This window comes from Aulonocara sp. 'chitande type north' Nkhata Bay, linkage group LG4 (genome assembly GCF_057382095.1).
Source record: "Aulonocara sp. 'chitande type north' Nkhata Bay isolate Kocher_YH1m ecotype deep benthic linkage group LG4, A_spYH_male_GT1.1, whole genome shotgun sequence".
Classification (NCBI taxonomy): Eukaryota; Metazoa; Chordata; class Actinopteri; order Cichliformes; family Cichlidae; genus Aulonocara; species Aulonocara sp. 'chitande type north' Nkhata Bay.
Genome location: NC_141347.1, coordinates 31513342 through 31531412, shown reverse-complemented (window position 1 = coordinate 31531412; position 18071 = coordinate 31513342). Strand labels below are relative to the sequence as shown.

At 42.2% G+C, this 18071-nt stretch overlaps 1 protein-coding gene across 3 annotated transcripts in view; it reads left to right on the top strand.

Annotated features, from left to right (window-relative positions):
* asic2 (acid-sensing (proton-gated) ion channel 2) overlaps positions 1-18071 on the top strand; it is a 410825-nt gene that overhangs the window by 380858 nt on the left and 11896 nt on the right. For all 3 annotated transcript variants that reach the window (XM_086289917.1, XM_086289918.1, XM_086289916.1), the window contains 3 exons: positions 8861-8988; positions 15578-15728; positions 16067-16123. In XM_086289917.1, coding sequence (XP_086146043.1) covers positions 8861-8988; positions 15578-15728; positions 16067-16123 — 336 coding nt within the window. The remainder of the gene's footprint in view (positions 1-8860; positions 8989-15577; positions 15729-16066; positions 16124-18071) is intronic.

Genomic DNA, 18071 nt, shown 5'->3' with positions numbered 1-18071 from the left:
GAGACCAAGGAAGACCAACAGAGGGGCAGCCGCGCCACTATCCCAGAAAGAACTGAGGAGAGCCCCAGATGAGGGCTCACTCAGCAGCCGTGGAGCAGAAGCCGGGGGGGTTGCAGTGACGTGCCCGTGAGCTCCGCTGGCAGCCAGCTGTGCCAGAGTGACCGAGCCTCAGGCCAAGGGCACCCCACCCCCGGAGTGGCCCGAGCGAGCCCCAGGCTCCAGGCCCCAACAAGCAGCCACCAAGGAGTGAGCCAGTGTGTACCCGGATGCCCATCCCCAGACACAAAGAACCACCAATGCACCAATGTCTGAGGGCATCTGCCACCGGCGGGGGGGGGGATAGGCCTCCATACCTTGGAGGGCCTGAGATGTCCCTAGAGAGGTGGCGTCTGATACCCGACCTGACATATAGACACAGTACATCCATTCCCACCCTCATGCTCTCATATGCAATTACTCAGCGCTCACCCAACGTGGAGACAGACATAAATAGACACTGTACACACAATCACACTCCCCAAGCGTACTCTATACCCCAGGTCTAGGTACCCTTGCCCCTGGAGGGGGAAACTGCATCCAGACCCAGGTAGTGTTACCCTTTTCCCTGGGGTGGAGAGAAGCAGACCGCCCCGACTCCGCAGCAGCAGGGAGGCTCCACATTCCAGACCCCAATCGGACGGCCAACTCCTCCTCCCACACACATACATCAACTCCTTGATGTATGTGTGTTTTAAGGTGCATATAAAACCCAGGAGGGCATGGAGCTACTTGCCAGAGAGCAGCAGCGCATAGCCCCTCATGATAGCCCTCAATGTCCATCCGACATTTGTGCTCCACTAGCTTCCTTATTTATTTATCCATCCATCCATCCATTCGCTTCCGCTTATCCTTTTCAGGGTCGCGGGGGGCGCTGGAGCCTATCCCAGCTGTCATAGGGCGAGAGGCAGGGTACACCCTGGACAGGTCGCCAGTCTGTCGCAGGGCCAACACACAGGGACAGACAACCATTCGCACTCTCATTGACTCGCACATTCACACCTAGTGGCAATTTGGATTATCCGATTAACCTATCCCCACAAGCTGCATGTCTTTGGACGGTGGGAGGAAGCCGGAGTACCCGGAAGGAACCCACGCAAACACGGGGAGAACATGCAAACTCCACACAGAAAGACCCCGGCCTGATGGAGGAATTGAACTCAGGACCTTCTTGCTGTGCGGCAACAGTGCTAACCACCGTGCCACCGTGCTGCCCTTATTTATTTATTTTAAAGATAAAACCTTATTGTAGTGGTTTACACATTTGTTTGGCAAGCAAAAGGTTGCTGGTTCATTTCCATTTAGAGATACAAATTCTCTTCTGGGTTGTGTCAGGAAAGGCAAATCAAACATGCGGAGCTACCCACTGTGACCACCCCTTGTGACAAGAGAGTAACCGAAAGTAGCTTCTTTTTTTAATTTATTTTTTTACAGGTCAGCTTTAAGGTGATTTTTTCCTTCTTTTTCCACTGAGCCATAGTCTCTGGTGGCTTTCTCCATGTTGCACCTTGAGGTAATTTTGTTTCCCTATAAAGAGAAATGGGGTCTTGGCAGTATTTCTGATTGCAAGCAGGCCTATCAGCAATTCAGAATGATTCTAAATTGCTAAATTATGCACTTTGGTAAAGATAAAAGTGTCAGGTTCACACATTGTAAGAATCTGATTGTAATTCTAGAAACAGCTCAATATAGTAATGAGTAAATGAGCCCCAACACAAGCATGTGCACGACTAGGTTAACATCCGCACTGTTTGCACACTACTTTATCATGTTCGGATTACCATCTGTCTCAGTAAGTATGTATTTACTGAAAAAAAGGGACACATTTAAATGTTGAAGTGATGCTTGATTAGAAGGAAAGAGAGGAAGAAATAGAGCTTATTTGTTTTCATCTGACGATCATACATTTTTTATTGGACCAAGAGGAATGCAAAAAGTCAAGATGATAATAAAAAGAAACAAGCACATCAAATATAAACTGTAGTCAGTCGCTAAGTGTAATACATGAGCATTAATAATAATAATAATAATAATAATAATGGATTGCATTTATATAGCGCTTTTCTAGGCACCCAAAGCGCTGTACAATTCCACTATTCATTCACTCTCACATTCACACACTGGTGGAGGCAGCTACAGTTGCAGCCACAACTGCCCTGAGGCAGACTGACAGAAGCGAGGCTGCCATATCGCGCCATCGGCCCCTCTGGTCAACACCAGTAGGCAGTAGGGTAAAGTGTCTTGCCCAAGGACACAACGACCAGGACAGAGAGAGCAGGGGGATGGAACCGGCAACCTTCTGGTTACAGATGAGCTTCCCAGTCCCCTGAGCCACGGTCGCCCCAAGACATTCACATGATTATACAGAGTTTATGAGTGAAGGCTTCTTATATTCACTTTCTTTTGAAATTTTTCTTCCACTTGCCAGCTGCCAAGTCATTTTTGCTCTCCTACATTACACCCATAATACAGACCTTTTATAAAGCCTGACATGCCCAGTCCTTAATGTGACAAATCCTGTAGAAAGGTGAAATAGAGAGAGGAAGGTGATAGGCCGTGGTAGAACTTTTTCATCATATCTTTTACACACTATTCATGCACCCACAGTCTTGCATGCACAGATCAGTCGATCGTCTTCTTTTGCTTACTTCTCTGTTTGCCCATAGTGAGCTGAAACCTGAAGGGGAATGGAGGTGAAATCAGAACACCACCTGCATTTAAACAGTCAAACAAAGCAAGCAGGATTCAGGTTATGACTGTAGCTTTTGATAGCATCCTAAGTTAGTCCAGCCCTCTGACTGCACAGAGGGCAATATAAGTCAAATGAGTGTGACTGCAGTGATGAAATAGATGGTAACTGCAGATCTGTGATTCTGCTAAAGCTATGGTCATATGTAGCAAACATCATTATTCACGATCCCCTTGATCATCTTTTGATAAGGGAAGATGAACTGATGGGAGCACAAACAAGCACAGCCATTCCCATTTGCTCTGATCTCTTATGCTCACACATGCGCGCACATATGTACTACTAATAACACATTTTCAATCACAGCAAGAGATCATTGTTTCATGTGCTGCATCTTATTCTGTGTAAATTGATGTCTTGTTATGAGAGATAAAGGTCTCGAACAGTCTGATTCTAGTGTCTTACAACTAAGCAACATTCATTTGCAGGACAGTTAGCTTATTTGGTGTTCTTTATCATCATTTATTACCTTCATGCAGTTGCTCTTCACTGCTGGATTTGTTTCTATTAGCTATGTAATGCAAGACAACTGGGTGTGAATAAAAGCTAATGTAAAGTCAAGCTTTTTCCAGCTTGTCATTTGCGTGAATATGCTGCTTTTTGTAGGCAATGTGGGAAGTTAGTCTTTTTTTTTTTGTCAGGAAAACACAAATCAGCACAAGTATGATGATTAGCTCTTTCCACATTTTATAGACCAACACATTAACTGAAAAATCGTGGTTAATTGCTAATAAAAATACTGCCATGGCTTGATTCTGAGATATATATGTGTCTGCTTCTGCTACAATAACATTTTAATCCCCTGTTGGAATAAAATAAAATTGATAGTTGATATGTGAATACTCTGGAAAGGCGAGCTACCTGGTGAGTACTAGAACTGCTGACTGTGACATCCTGTAGAGACTTTTGATTTGAAGGGAATCTCGGAAGAAATTATGCACACAGTTTGTTAGCTTCGCCTGATGGTGCAGCTGCTGCGATGGGCTACTAAGAGAGGAGCAGACACACTCCCGTGTAAAAAGATCAACCCGAACATGACCATCATTCACAGAGAGCCAGGTCGTTTTCTCATATTTATTAGCTGTCAAATGCGAAAGTCTGCTACTGATCTCAGTGAATGATCGGGTCTTGTCTGCCTGGAAATTTGCAGATTTGGGTAAAATAGGGTGACATGCTGCAGTTTCTGCTCTTCAGAAAAGCAGAAAAATCATCATCAAGTAGACTGTTTTATAACTCTGATATGGAGAGACAGCCTCATTCTTGAGGAAGATTGAGGCTGACTTGACAGTTTTCGAGAGGACAACACCCTCCATCAAGAGGATGAGCCACAGAAGGTCATTGCTGAAAAGGGTGGCTGTTCACAGAGAATGAAAACTTGACTGGAAGAGAAAAATGAAAATATTTAAAAGTCAGTTCAAGAACTTGGGAGAGCTTAACATGCTGTGGACTGCAGCTGGTGTCAGTGAATCAAGAGCCATCACATACCAGCGTCTTCAGGAAAGGGGCTACATCTGTCGCATTCTTAATATCAAGGGACTCCTGAACCAGAGATGACATCAAAACTAAGAAGAAAAAGAGCCGGACTGTTGCTCAGTGGTCCACTGTCCTCTTTTCAGATGAAAGTAAACTTCATTTAGCAATCAAATTCAAATTCAAATTCAAATTTTATTTGTCACGTACACAGTCATACACAGTACGATATGTAGTGAAATGCTTGGACAACTGCTCGTGACCTAAAGAAAACAAAAAAGGAAAAGGCTATGAATAAGATAGGAAATAAATATGAAAAATTAAAAAGGGTAAATTTAACTAGGAAGGAATAAAATATAAATTAAGGTTAAAAATGAAATAACTGTACAACACAAATTAGAATGAAGGGTAAATTTAACTGGGAAGAATAAGATAAAATATATAAATTAAAGTTGAAAATAAAATAACTGTACAACAAATACACAATACACAGTATAGAACTATATAAGAATGTATGAAGAAATCTAAATATAAATAAATATATACACAATAACAGCAGCTGTACAAGTATTAACCGGAAATGAAGAATATAGTGACCAGTGTTGTGCAAAAAAACAATGTGTGCAAAAACAAAGTCCAGAAAGTCCAGTGTGTGTGTAAGAACCATATGTGTGGGTCAGTACTGTGTGGTGGTGTGATTGAGAGACCGTATCGCCTGCGGGAAGAAGCTCCTCCTCAGTCTCTCTGTGTTGGTCTTCAGGGAGCGGAATCGCTTTCCTGACCTCAACAGAGAGAACAGTCTGTTGTTGGGATGGCTGAGGTCCTTCACGATCTTCCTGGCCTTGGTCCAGCACCGCCTGCTGTAGATTGAGTGCAGGTCAGGGAGCTCGGAGCGGATGGTGCGCTCAGCTGACCGCACAACCCTCTGTAGAGCTCGTCTGTAGAGCTCGTCTCTCAATCAATATCCTAGAGTCTGGAGGAAGAGTGGAGAGGCCCTGAATCAGGGGTAATTGAAGTCCAGTGTGAAGTTTCCACAGTTTGTGATGCTTTTCGGTGCCATGCCATTTCCTGATGTTGGCAGTGGTTGGTCCACTAGATTTTATCCAGTCCAAAATCAACTTGGCCCTCTAACTGTGGCTCTTCATGCTTCCATCTGCTGACAAGCTTTTGAGAGGTGCAGATTTTCCAGCAAGACTTATCCCCTGCCCCAAGTACCAAAACTACCACTACTATACTGACCACATTATAACTGTGCTTTATTGGCCAGCCAACTCACCTGACCTGAACTACTGTTAAGAGGGAGATGAGTAAGCTGATCTCCTCCATTCCACTGCATGGAATGATTTTTAACAAAGGAGCCCTACTCAGTCTTCGAACGTATAACTGAACATATTTCCAAACACTGGACGAAAATAAAAACTTTTTAATGAATCTTAGGAAACATGATGTGAGCTATGCAGTCCTGTAAAGAGGACAGAAATAATGACTTTCACTATGACTTTATGTGTCTCACATTATTTTGTAGGAATTTTGGCCCAATTTATTTACAATGTCGCCTAAGTTCTTTGAGGTACATTCAGCTGTGTGTTGCATTGAGGTAACACTGAGTTACCCTCAAGAATTGGTCAAGCAGCAGCAGCATTCGCCTCCCTCCGATGGCGCCTCTGGAAGAAGAGGCCTCATCACCAAAATCCGCCTGTCACGCACACTGGTATTGCTCATTCTTCTCCATAGATCCGAGACCTGGGTCATCCTCAAGCATGACCTCAACAAGCTCGAGGTCTTCCAAACGCGTTGTTGGTGTCAGATTCTCCAAGTGTCCCTTAATGACTGTCTCAGCGACAGTGCAATATGTAGTCAATGTCACCAAAAGCCCTCGATGGAAGAGCTGGTCCAGAAGTGACGACTACAATGGTTTGGCCACATCTGCCGCATGCAAGCAACTATCGCCTGCCATATCGCCTTCTGCTGCAGCAGCGGCCCGCCCACTGGAGAATCAAGCATGACACGCCCAAGAAGACTCGGATCAAGCAAATTGAATGATCTTAAACAACGGTGTCTAATGTGCGAGTCCATCGTTGAACAAGATGGAAACCCTACGGCACTCACAGCGACGTATTGGTTTCGTGGACAACCTAGCCTGCTGGCCAATTTTGTCTTTCCAGGCACAAAAGAAAAAACACTGAGTTGATCACTTTTTGTAGAGGTGCTCACACTTGCTGTTGATCAGTTAATCAAGTACATTTCATTAGCAGCACCTGACTGTCACTTATCCCCTTAATTGCTGTGGGAGGAGTAACATTATATTTAGTTTTTCACTGCACTGTATAGAACCCTATGGAAACTTTATTTTCCTCATTTCTGTAGCCCACAAAAAGAAAAATGAAGTAAAACAAACAATTGAAATATTTTGAAATATTTAATTTTGAAATATTTCATGAATATAAAAATTTACCCATTTTATGCAAAATTAGGGGAACCTGGAAAAAAATATATATTATTGAGCTACTGCTTGCAGAAATACAATGTAAAAACTTGTTAAATGTCCCTTGGCAAAATAAAAACCAGCAGAGAATATATGCTGCAGTTATTGTTTATGCTGACAGCCTTTGTTTATTTGCTACTCATATAAATACAGTTTTGTCATATATATACGATTAAAAGACATTAGACAGCACACAGTCTCACAGGGTGACATACTCCTTTATTAAATAAAACAGCCAGCATAGTTAGTGTCAGTAGCTCAGGGATGAAATTCTTTGTTTACACTGTTAAGTGCTCATTTTAATGAAGGATTATGTCATCCAGTACAACAGAAGGGCTCTTTAATGGTTTTTAATTGTCTTTGGACAACAGTGGCTAATTATGTGCAGTCTTACAGTGCTAATGGGGCATTTGTTACAGCATTATAACAGTAATAGTATAAAAAAAGACATATTTGGGTATTGTGTTTCTCTTTTAACAAGTCCCACTATAAATAACCATATAAAGACAAATATGCTACACTGAATAATTATTGTTCTGTGACATGTTCTTAAGCAGTGGGGTGAAAAAATAGTTAAAATTATGTAAAGTAATATCAACTAGCTGAAAAATTGTGAATCTATGATAGAGATGCTCATTAAAAAAAATGTAACTAGACAGACGAGATTTCTCGCATCACTGAATAGTCCAATCTCAGTATATGTGCAGGGGAGGCTTCGAGTTTTCACATTACACATGTTTGTGTTTCCTATTAGATCACACTAGGCTGTCAAGCTGTCAACATGCCAAACCGAAGATTAAAATTAAGCCCTGCAGTTTCCCTCCTTGAGCAGATGAAACCATCGTGAAACTGAATTCGTGTTCAATGATATGCCAAATTTGGCTCAAGCATCAGAGGGGGGGAAAAAATCCCCAAAACTCCATATACACTTTTTGATTGACGCTATACTTTTAATCGTTCAGGTCAGAACCCTTGAAACAGCAACTGCAAGCGAGACCAGCTGCAAACCATGTCAATGTTTTTGTATTCTAATGCAAGCAAATCTCAGCAGCGTCCTCTGTGCTCATGTCCCCACATACTTTTGACCATATGGTATTTACAACATGCACAGATGTTGTGCTGCAGTTGCATGTAAATCACCCTAGTCCAGTGGAAATTTTGATGAGAAATTTGTTAGCTACAGATAAGGCTGTCATCACAAAAGAGATGATCTATTCAAAAGACGTGAAAGATTCAACAGTGCACAGGATGAAGAACAACAACAATTCCTCCCCCATACATGAATACAGTGTCAGCATCTCTCATCTTGTTTTACATGCACACACCTCCCTGTACTTACTCTCTCAGAAACGTGGACTGATTATCTCTCTCATACAGCCAATGTTTCTTTCATACCCTTTTACACACAACTGATGCTCTCAAACACAGAGCAGGAAAAAAAGCACGTTTGAGCCCTTCATCTGTTGCTAAACGTGACTGCATCCACGCCGTCGTCATATCAGTCACTGCAGATGTTTGATTGATGAGTGGATCAGTGAGGGCTGATGCCGTTGTGCATCTGTGTGAGCAGTATGTCGATTTGCGAACGACTCCAGTATCTTGGCTGCCGAGCACCCCGAGGTGTCAGGCTGATCAGCTGGCAGGGGAATGCCGTGATTGAATGTCCAGGAGCAGGCGGCTGAATGTGAGGACACGGAGAGAGAACATTATCGATTTCTGCAAAAATCGCTCTCTCTTTGACCATAAATATTTGGTGCTTGCTTCTGTGAGTGTGTGTGTGTGAGTGCATACAAGTGCTCTGAATAAAAGGATAATAGTCCTTTCAGCTACGGAGTCAGCACTGAACCTGTTTTACTGTCTCTATGATGTCACAACAAATCACATAGCACCTCTCAAGCGTGTTTATTATAATAAAGGCAATCCTACGTCTATGGCTTTGACTCAAAATCCCTGAAATGCGTCACTGAACGATTGTTTCCAACATTAATTTTGCTTTTGAGTTCAAACAGCTTTCAAACAACTTACCTGAACCACTCAGAAAGCCAGCGACATTCAGAGCAAATTTCTGTTTATTAAGAGATTACATTAACTAACAGATCTCGCCGTTTCTTTTCTTCCAGAAGATACAGCCTTTGAGGCAGGTGTGCGGGTACAAATCCACAGCCAGGCAGAGCCTCCATTCATTCACGAACTGGGCTTCGGTGTGGCGCCTGGCTTCCAGACGTTTGTAGCAACACAGGAGCAGAGGGTAGGTGTCTCTCACTCTCTAACTACAGTTAATGGTTAGTTAAAATCTTCTCTCGTCTTTGTGCAGTTTTTCACTCCTTTTTCACATATAAAGCATATCTCACAGTGATAAATGGGACAAAAAAGTATGTGATAAAAAACCTGCCATAACAGGACTGTGAGATTTTCTGCAGGCGTGTGAGTGGATTTGTGTGGAAGCCCATGTGGGTCCCCGTAGTCTGAACTTTCAATTGGCCTCTGTGGTCTCTTGATGATTGTTGGCAGACAAATGATGAACTTCCCTCCATTTACTGGCTTTGACCTTTCTGGAAGAGAGGATCTTCATTCAGTCTCAGCCTTATTCAATCACACTGAAGCTTTCTCACATCACACATGGCCAGTTTTAAAGGCTGCAAGACTCACAGGCACAGCAGTTGTATATGATGTAAATAGCATTTTCAGCGTCACCATTCTCTTCTTCATAAAGTTGGGCTTTTTTCTGTTTTCTTGAGACCTGAGTTGATAAAACTCCACAAAAGGTGTTTCTACACTGCCAGAGTGAATATATTTCTACTTTAGCTCCTGTGAGCCTTGTCAGTTTACTGAGATTATTAGTTCTGTCTTTCACCTTTACCTTTTGTGGCTCTATGTCTTATTTCTTTTTCTTTCTGCCTACCTCCTTCTCCTTTCCTCTCTCACAGTGAGGCTTTTAGAAATATATTGTCTGGCTCAATAGCAGGAGTTGACTAGATTGCCCTTTTTTGAGAAGGCAGATTTCTGTCAAGATAAATTCATTGCCATCTCATTTTTAGAATGGCCTGTGCATCTGGCATGAGAAATGAAATATCTTTTGAAAACTGCTGCTGTCAGTTAGTGCATTTAAAGTTTAAGGTTTACAGCACACACAAAAACAGATTTTATTTTGGCCAATCAAGGCCATTGGATACTAGATAAACCATATAATGAACAAAAAAAACCCCACTGGACCAGAAAATCAAGCCAACAAAGGAAGCCAGAGGAAATTGGCTTTAAATATCCACAAAACTGAATCAAAATGATGGTTAACCAGATCAAGTTACACTTAAATTTGAATCTTTTATTCAAAGTAGCTGCTGAAAGTCATAATTGGTTCCCTTAGTGCTTAAATAGCTGGTAAAATTCAGACCTACAATCCTAATTTCAAGAAGACTGATTCAAAATCTAAATACAGTTATAATGCAGTGATTTAGGAATGTCACAAACCCATGTTCTCTTCACAAACAAAAGAGAAAACATATCAATTATTTAAATTAACACATTGCACTATTTTATGCTAAATATATTGAGTTTGATGGCAACAACACATCACGAAAAAGTCAGGACAACAAATGACTGGAAAGGCAAGTGGAAAAGGAAACAGCTGGAGGAACATTTTCTAACCCATTAGGTTAATTGGTAAGAGGCTGATATAAAAAGAACATCTTCGAAAGGCAGAATTTCTCAGAAGTAAAGATGAACAGAGCTGTTTGCAACAAAACATTGTTTATAAATCAGAGAATAGTTTCAGAATAATGTTCTTCAGTGAAAAATTGTGAAAAATTGTGAAACATCTCATTATCTAATCATCACAATATTCTGTGAATCCGGAGAAATCTCTGTGTGAGGGATCTGCTAAATAATCCGTATTGTTATCTTTGGGGCCTCAAGCAGCTCTACAGTAAAAACAGAAATGCTTCTGTCATGGAAATCCCTGTAAGGGCTCAGGAACATTTCTGGAAATCAGTGTTGGATTTACTGCCAAGCAGCATTGTTACAACAAAGAAATAATCGACTAAACATAACCTAAACTTAACCTAACTTTTTGTTCCAAGTTTATCTGCTGCTTCTCTATTAGCAGCCAGTTCTCACCCCCAACTTATCACATAGTGCCTCATAGACAGGAACCTTTGATATCTCTTTTTGACGCAGTAGGTTCAAATTCAAATTTTATTTGTCACACACACAACCATACACAGTATGACATAAGGTGAAATGCCTGTAGCTGTGCAATGCAATGCCCGACCATTAAATGACAGTGGTTTTACAGTATTTACAATTTACAGGTTATTACAAAATTTACAGATTTAACTTAGAAATTTACAGTAAAAATGTGCAAATAGCAGAAAGAGATTATAAATTATAGGAAGTGTGCATGAAGAAGAACCAGAGTGCGTGTGGTGATGTGATGTGTGTGAGAGTCCAGTCTTATAGTGATGTGATGTGTGTGGGAGAGTCCAGTCCTACACCTGGTTCAGGGCCTGAATAGCCTGGGGGAAGAAGCTCCTCCTCATTCTCTCTGTTTTGGCCTTAAGGGAGCGGAAGCGCTTCCCAGACCTCAACAGTGAGAAGACTCGATTGTTGGGATGGGAGAGGTCCATCATAATCTTGCTAGCTTTGGTCTTGCACCGCTTGGTGTAGATGGACAGCAGGTCAGGGAGCTCTGATTGAATGATGCGTTTGGCCGAGCGCACCACTCTTTGCAGATCTCGTCTGTCCTGCTTGGTGCTGTTCCCAAACCAGGTGCAGATGTTTCCCGTCAGGACGCTCTCGATGGTGCAGGAGTAAAAGTTCTTGAGCACCTTCAGTGGCAGATGGAAGTCTCTAAGTCTTCTGAGGAAGAAGAGACGCTGACGGGCTTTCTTAACCAGGGTGTTAATGTGACAGGACCATGACAGGTCCTGAGTGATGTGGACACCCAGGTATCAGAAACTGTCCACTCTCTCCACTGGCGTGCCAGTGGTGAGTGGTGAGTGAGATGGAGGGGGAGACTTGTTTTCCTACCCTCACTGATTGGAGTCTGTCTGTGAGGAAGTTGAGGATCCACTGACACAGTGATGAGCTGAGTCCTAGATCCGTCAACTTGGTGAAAAGCTTAGAGGGAATTATTGTGTTGAATGCTGAACTGTAGTCCACGAACAGCATCCTAACATAATTCCCTCTGCCAGTGTCCAGGTGACTCAGGGATGTGTGGAGCAGGTGAGATATGGCATCGTCTGTGGAACGATTAGTCCAGTAAGCAAACTGAAGTGAGTCGATGGTGGCAGGAAGTGAAGAAGTGATGTGATCTCTCATCAGTCTTTCAAAACACTTCATCACAATTGAAGTCAGTGCTACTGGACGGTAGTCATTGTGGCAAGCAGGCTGTTGTTTCTTTGGAACAGGAACAATAATGGACTGTTTGAAGCACGTGGGAACCACAGCTTGGGCCAGGGAGAGGTTGAAGATCTCCGTGAACACCAATGCTAGCTGGTCAGCGCAGGCTCTCAGGAAACGGCCAGGGATTGCATCTGCTCCTGCTGCCTTCCTGGTGTTCACCCCCCTGAAAGTGTTCCTCACGGCATGCTCTGTGATGATGAATGCATTGTCTCCACTGGTGCACTCCGAGCGCGCGCAGCTGTTTGTTGTTTTAATTGCTGCGGCGTCGAAGCGAGCGTAAAACGTGTTCAGCTCATCAGTCAGTGAAGCGTCGGCATTCATCATTGAAGAAGCTGGTCGTAAACATGTTGTTCTACTTTTTGTGTATTTTTTGGTTTGTATCATCACTGTCTGGGATGTTTCCAGTTTCAAATCTTATGAGGAAATTGGATGGTTGTTATCAATCCCTTGCATGCTGTCAGTATGTTACCTCCTCTCCCGTCTAGGTGCTTATCACATCACGGGAAAGGAAATAACTATCAGCAGTGTGATTCCACACATGCTGACACACACACACAGAAACACGAAGAGTGGCTAGAAGAGAGGAGGATGTTTAAAGCACTTGACTTCTCTGTGCCGTACAAGCTCGGGGCTCATCTGTTGAACTTGATATCATTTAGGCACCAAAAATACTTAAGATTGGAAAAGAACATATTTAACGCACATTTTACAAAGATACATTATATGTGCATGTGCACACAGCCTCTAGATGTCATATCTATACAATATGTCTTGCTGTCTTATCACTGAGTAGACTGGACAATGACAGTATACTCAACCTTACTGAAGGCAGAGGAGGGCACCTGCCAGCAATATTTATGGATCTGATAACAACTAAATAAGGTGTGTGAAATATGCCACGATGGTAATGCAGAAAAGTAAAAAAAAAAACAATGGTCTAAATATATCGGAGACAGGACTTGTAGTGCTGTTTTCTGTTTTGTTGTTATATTTTCCAATCCAGCAAAATTATGTTAGCAATGCCCAGCACATTGGAAAATGAGGCCAAAGTAAATCAGTAAGGTATTCCAGCGTGAATGTTAGGAACTTATCGTGAACAAAATGTAGTTGAAACCTTGCCTCTTTAAATCACAGCTCATTGCGGTGCAACAAAGAGAGACTTCAGTGAGAGGCAGAAAGGAGAGGAGGAGATCTATCCAGGGATGGTTCAGCCTCTTGGGCAATGAGCCTCCAGGGCTTCTGTCTCAGCTCATCTGTCAGCCCAGTTCTGTGACTGGCAGGGTGAAGACAGCCCCTGCTCTTCCTGCCTGCCTGCTGCGAAAACACTGTCCCTCTCCACAAGCCTGCACGGTGGGAAACACCACTCCAGCTAATTAATGCAGAACTCCACTTTGTATCAGGAGTCTGAGAGGAAAAACCTACCACTTTGAGCAGTTCCCACCTGTCTTTTCAAGCTTTTTCTCCGTAAACCTGGAGGGCATTTTAAAATATGTCCCAAAACAATCAGGATAATGATGATTGTGTAGGGTAATTTGGGACAATGATTTGGAATGAGGCCTTGTGGAGTATGTTAAGAAGCTTGGTGATTAGTGAATCTTTGTAATGGATACCAATCAGTTTTCATGTTAAAATGACTGACAAAGACTATAAATGAACTCATTTTTGGTTAATAATATTAGGCGGAGATCAAAGCAGCTTTAATCAAGTGTGTTGAGGCACAAAATACATAGCCTATGGTGAGGGATGAATGAGCCCTCATATGGAGCAGGGCAATTTCGAGTTTAAGCTCCCCGGATGCAGAAATCGCCCTACTGTGGGCTTTTAGCTGAAGCTAAAAGGGCATGGCGTCCCCTTCATTGTCAGAGTCATTCTTCCCAAGGATAAAAAAAATATTTCATTATACTATTATTCCATTGCTCAAAGTCATTATGCTGCAGTTTGCCGTGGTAGCATTAGAATTAAGAAAAATAACATGGATAAGTGCAAATTTTGGAACTTGCTTCTGATTTGTTGAGGTCAGGCTTAAGCCACAACTCTCAAATTTGCTTTTCAGCTCACTCAACCGGCACTAATTTATTGTAGCCCACCCTGTTGTAAACTTTTTTTTTCTTTGCTGACTAAGTTGTAAAGCCTAATTGCATTGCTGGGGTATAACAAGGGGAATGGAACATTGATTAGTAACACTTTGACTGGGGCGCAGGCCTCAGCTCTTATTAGATGAAACATAATCAGGTCAGCAGGTCTCAACGCAGTGAAAAGTGATATTGAGCACCTTAGATTATGTGATTACCGGTACTAGAAATAATCAGATTTTGAATCAGCCTCAGCTGACTCTAATTAGGCCAGAAGTGAAGATTAGCTGAGGTGTGAAGGTGGTTTTAAAGGTTAAGGATGAGGGGCACCTTTTGTAAATCTCTAACAAATTAATAATGCCTGGGTGTTTGTAGCCATTGCTCACGCTTCCTCCAGCCATCATGCAGGACATGTTTAATTATTGCAGGAGACATTCTTACCTGCCCAGAAATGGCTAGAGGCTTCTGGGCTATGAAACATTCAACATGGTAGATTGTTGTTTGGATTGTGTTTGAATTTATTGTTCTAATTGCTGGTAAAATGATTGTATCTCCAAGAAATACAGAATTAGGTCTGTCTGGAAGCCGAGATACAACATTACCTGATAGCAAGGCAGAGTTTTTAAATTCTGTCACCGCTAACAAGCAGACTGTGGCCAAATTTCACCTGGCAGGCAGTAGCATTTTGTCTCATCCAAAAAAAAAAAAAAGTGGTCTTTTGGCAGAGCACGTTGCTTCTCTTGGGATGCGCTGTGATGACAATGAAGGGAACTAAGGAGCAGAGGGTGGTGAGTGATGGATACAGTGCACGGCTGGACCTCACTGCCTCTGTTGTGGAGCAGATGGGCCTCCACGCTGCTCAGCCCGGTGTCCCTCGTTTCTCATCTGTTGTCCCAGTCCTCAGAGCTGCAGGAGCAGGAGGAGAACATTTGGAGTTGTTGTACTCCCGTGTCTGGGTGATGTGGGGTTTTTTTCCCAGACAGACTATCTGTTGAATTGTTTTCTGCACCGCCTGGTTTGTTGCGAGGCTCTTCTGCTTTTCCGACTTGGCTAGATTTCAGCAGCCGAGGAAGGTGTTTTGTAGAGCTGCTGTCACTATCAGACCGCGTTGTGGATGGTTGTTGAGTATCTGCAGGTTTTGAAAAGTGTCTTTCAAAAAAAAATAGCATAAAAATCTTGAATATTTTCAAACTGATGATGCATACAGGCACAATAGAAATGTCAATAAAAATCTATAAATAGGTGTAGGTCCTTTTCTTTCTTAGGTCTTGGCCTACATCATTATATGTATTATTACTATGTAATACCACAGGCCTCCAAAGACATCCATCCTTAACCAACCTCCACTTTATTTCCTACCTTTAGCTGACCTACCTGCCTCCCCCATGGGGCGAGTGTGAGTCGAAAGCTCTGGACTCTGGCTTTTTCCAGGTCTACAGTGTAACTGCCTGCAGGATCGACTGTGAAACACGCTACATAGTGGAGAATTGCAACTGCAGGATGGTGCACATGCCTGGTAAGCTCCCCTGCTGTTCTGACAGGACTGGGCAGAAAAACATCAAAGTAGAGGTGATGTGGTATTGAGCACGAATTCATCAGCAAGAGTTTTCAGCACGGTTTTATGAGATTTAACTCCATTGAGAGGCCTCATAATGATATGATAAGTCAATGCTGGATCAGGTGTTGGCATTTAAAAAGCCCTGGGATTATGTGTCTGGCAGGGGGAAAGGTGCTGTGCCTTGCAGATTGATTCATTTATCTATGTGTTTATGGTGCAAGGGTTTCAAGAACTTAATGTTTAAACATCACTGGGTCAACACCTCTTCTAATGTGTCTTATTTAAACTGCTCCTAGGAGATGCTTCGTACTGCACACCTGAGCAGTACAAGGACTGTGCTGAGCCTGCCCTTGGTAAGTCTGTTTGGATACACACACTTGGGATTCAAGATGATACACATGTAGCCTATGCTGGTTTACATATAATTTTTGCCTCAGCAAAGGATTAGGATTATTTTTTCTGTTGACACAGAGCTTTAATGCTAAACCTGATTTAAAAGTAAGCAACACTGGAGAGAATTTTAAATGGGAAACAGCTCAGGTTAAGAGTAATGTGGTAAAACACATGGACAACAACTGATTGCCACCGTCACACTGCGCATCCTGCTTGTAAGAGAACATAGGCTCTGCAGAGACAATGCTGCTCTTCCACTAAGGCGTCAAAAGTTTCTGTCTATTATATTGTAAGTGTATGTGTCACTTATGAAGTTTTTAAATTAATCAAGAGGAGTCATCTTAATATTTCCCCTTGTGCGTGAAGGGCTCATCAAGTCTGTAACCACCATCAGAGCAGACAGGGACTGCAGTGTAAGAGTTCAATTTAATGCCTGGATGGTCAGAAAGATTGCATTGAGCTAAAAGACACAACCATGTAAAAAGTTCTGACAGGCCTGGCTCACTTTTTCAGAGTCAAGATTTATATTAACTTTGCCAGTTTTATTAAGTGTAGGTAGGGCTGGGCCATATTATACCGTTCACGGTAATACCGGTATAATGTTAGGCAACGATAGGAAAATGAAATATCGCGATAGAATGGGAGTAAAACGCGCATGCGCAGTGCCTTTGTTTTCATACGCACATGGCCGATTGTTGAGTGAAACAGATGAACCAGAATTGGTTTGTAAAAATGGTGCAACTTCCGTGATGTGGAACTGGTTTGGTGTTTGTCCGTCAGATACACAACAAAGCACATTTTTTTGCAGAACATGCAAGCGGCCGTTGTTATTGTCATATTTGTCGGACTAAGATGCTCTTAAATCTGGGAGTAATCTGGGTCCTAAACTCCGTATTCTTCAGGTCAAACAACACTGCAGCATCACTTAGAGTTAAAAACTGTCTAAATTCTTTCATCTTTAATAAAACGATCAGCATTGCTGCTTTACCAGGTGTAACTATAAAGTTTAACTTCCAGGCATCCATGAAAACAAAAGTTATTACATTTAACGGAGTTAGAAGCTAGCAGGAAGCTAGCGGAAGTTAGCTCGCTAGTTACCTAAGCATGATATTGCATGTTCTGACTGAGAGATTTCTGAAAAAAATCAAACGTACAGCTCTGCTATCACTTCCAACATAAATGAAGACAGGAAACTAAACAGCAGTGACGTTTGTAGGGTTACTGAAGTTGGGCTAGCTGGTATATAATGATGTGCTACGTGATCGCTAGCGACACAGCTATGTTAGCATAACATAAACAGTGAAGCTGGAGGACGAACACTAACACTTTTCCACTTATAAAAGTTAACGTGAAGGTTCTTCATGGTTAGAGACAAATGCAATCGCATGGCAGGGTGCTGTAAACGGACCAAACTTCAGTCAGGAGAACAACTGAGATAATCCATCCACAATACGAGGTTAGTCATTAATACTGCAACAACATGGGAATAGAGAAGCTGCCAGAGAATTCAACATTAATGAATCAATGGTACAGAAGTGGAGGAAGCAAGAAGAATGAGTTTAATAAAGTTTGATTTATCTGACTGCTTTGTTTCGCTTAATGTGCCTTATAATCCCGTGCACCTTATGGTCCGAAAAATGCGTACTGCACACTGCAGTTTAATGTTGCAAAGCACCTCTTTTTAACTTCAGTGGATATTATATATGGTTATGCTCAGGATATGTCAGCCCATTTCTACTGGAAATGCCTTTTGGTTAAACTTTCAGCAAGGAATTTGCATTTGCACTGTTACATTTTTATAAAGCTTTAATGTACATAAAAACCAGCTTCTTGTTTAAGTGAAAATAAATGGAAGGTTGTCTTTTTGCGCTAGTAATGTTGTGGAGTTGTATTTTGTCTCGCATCAAT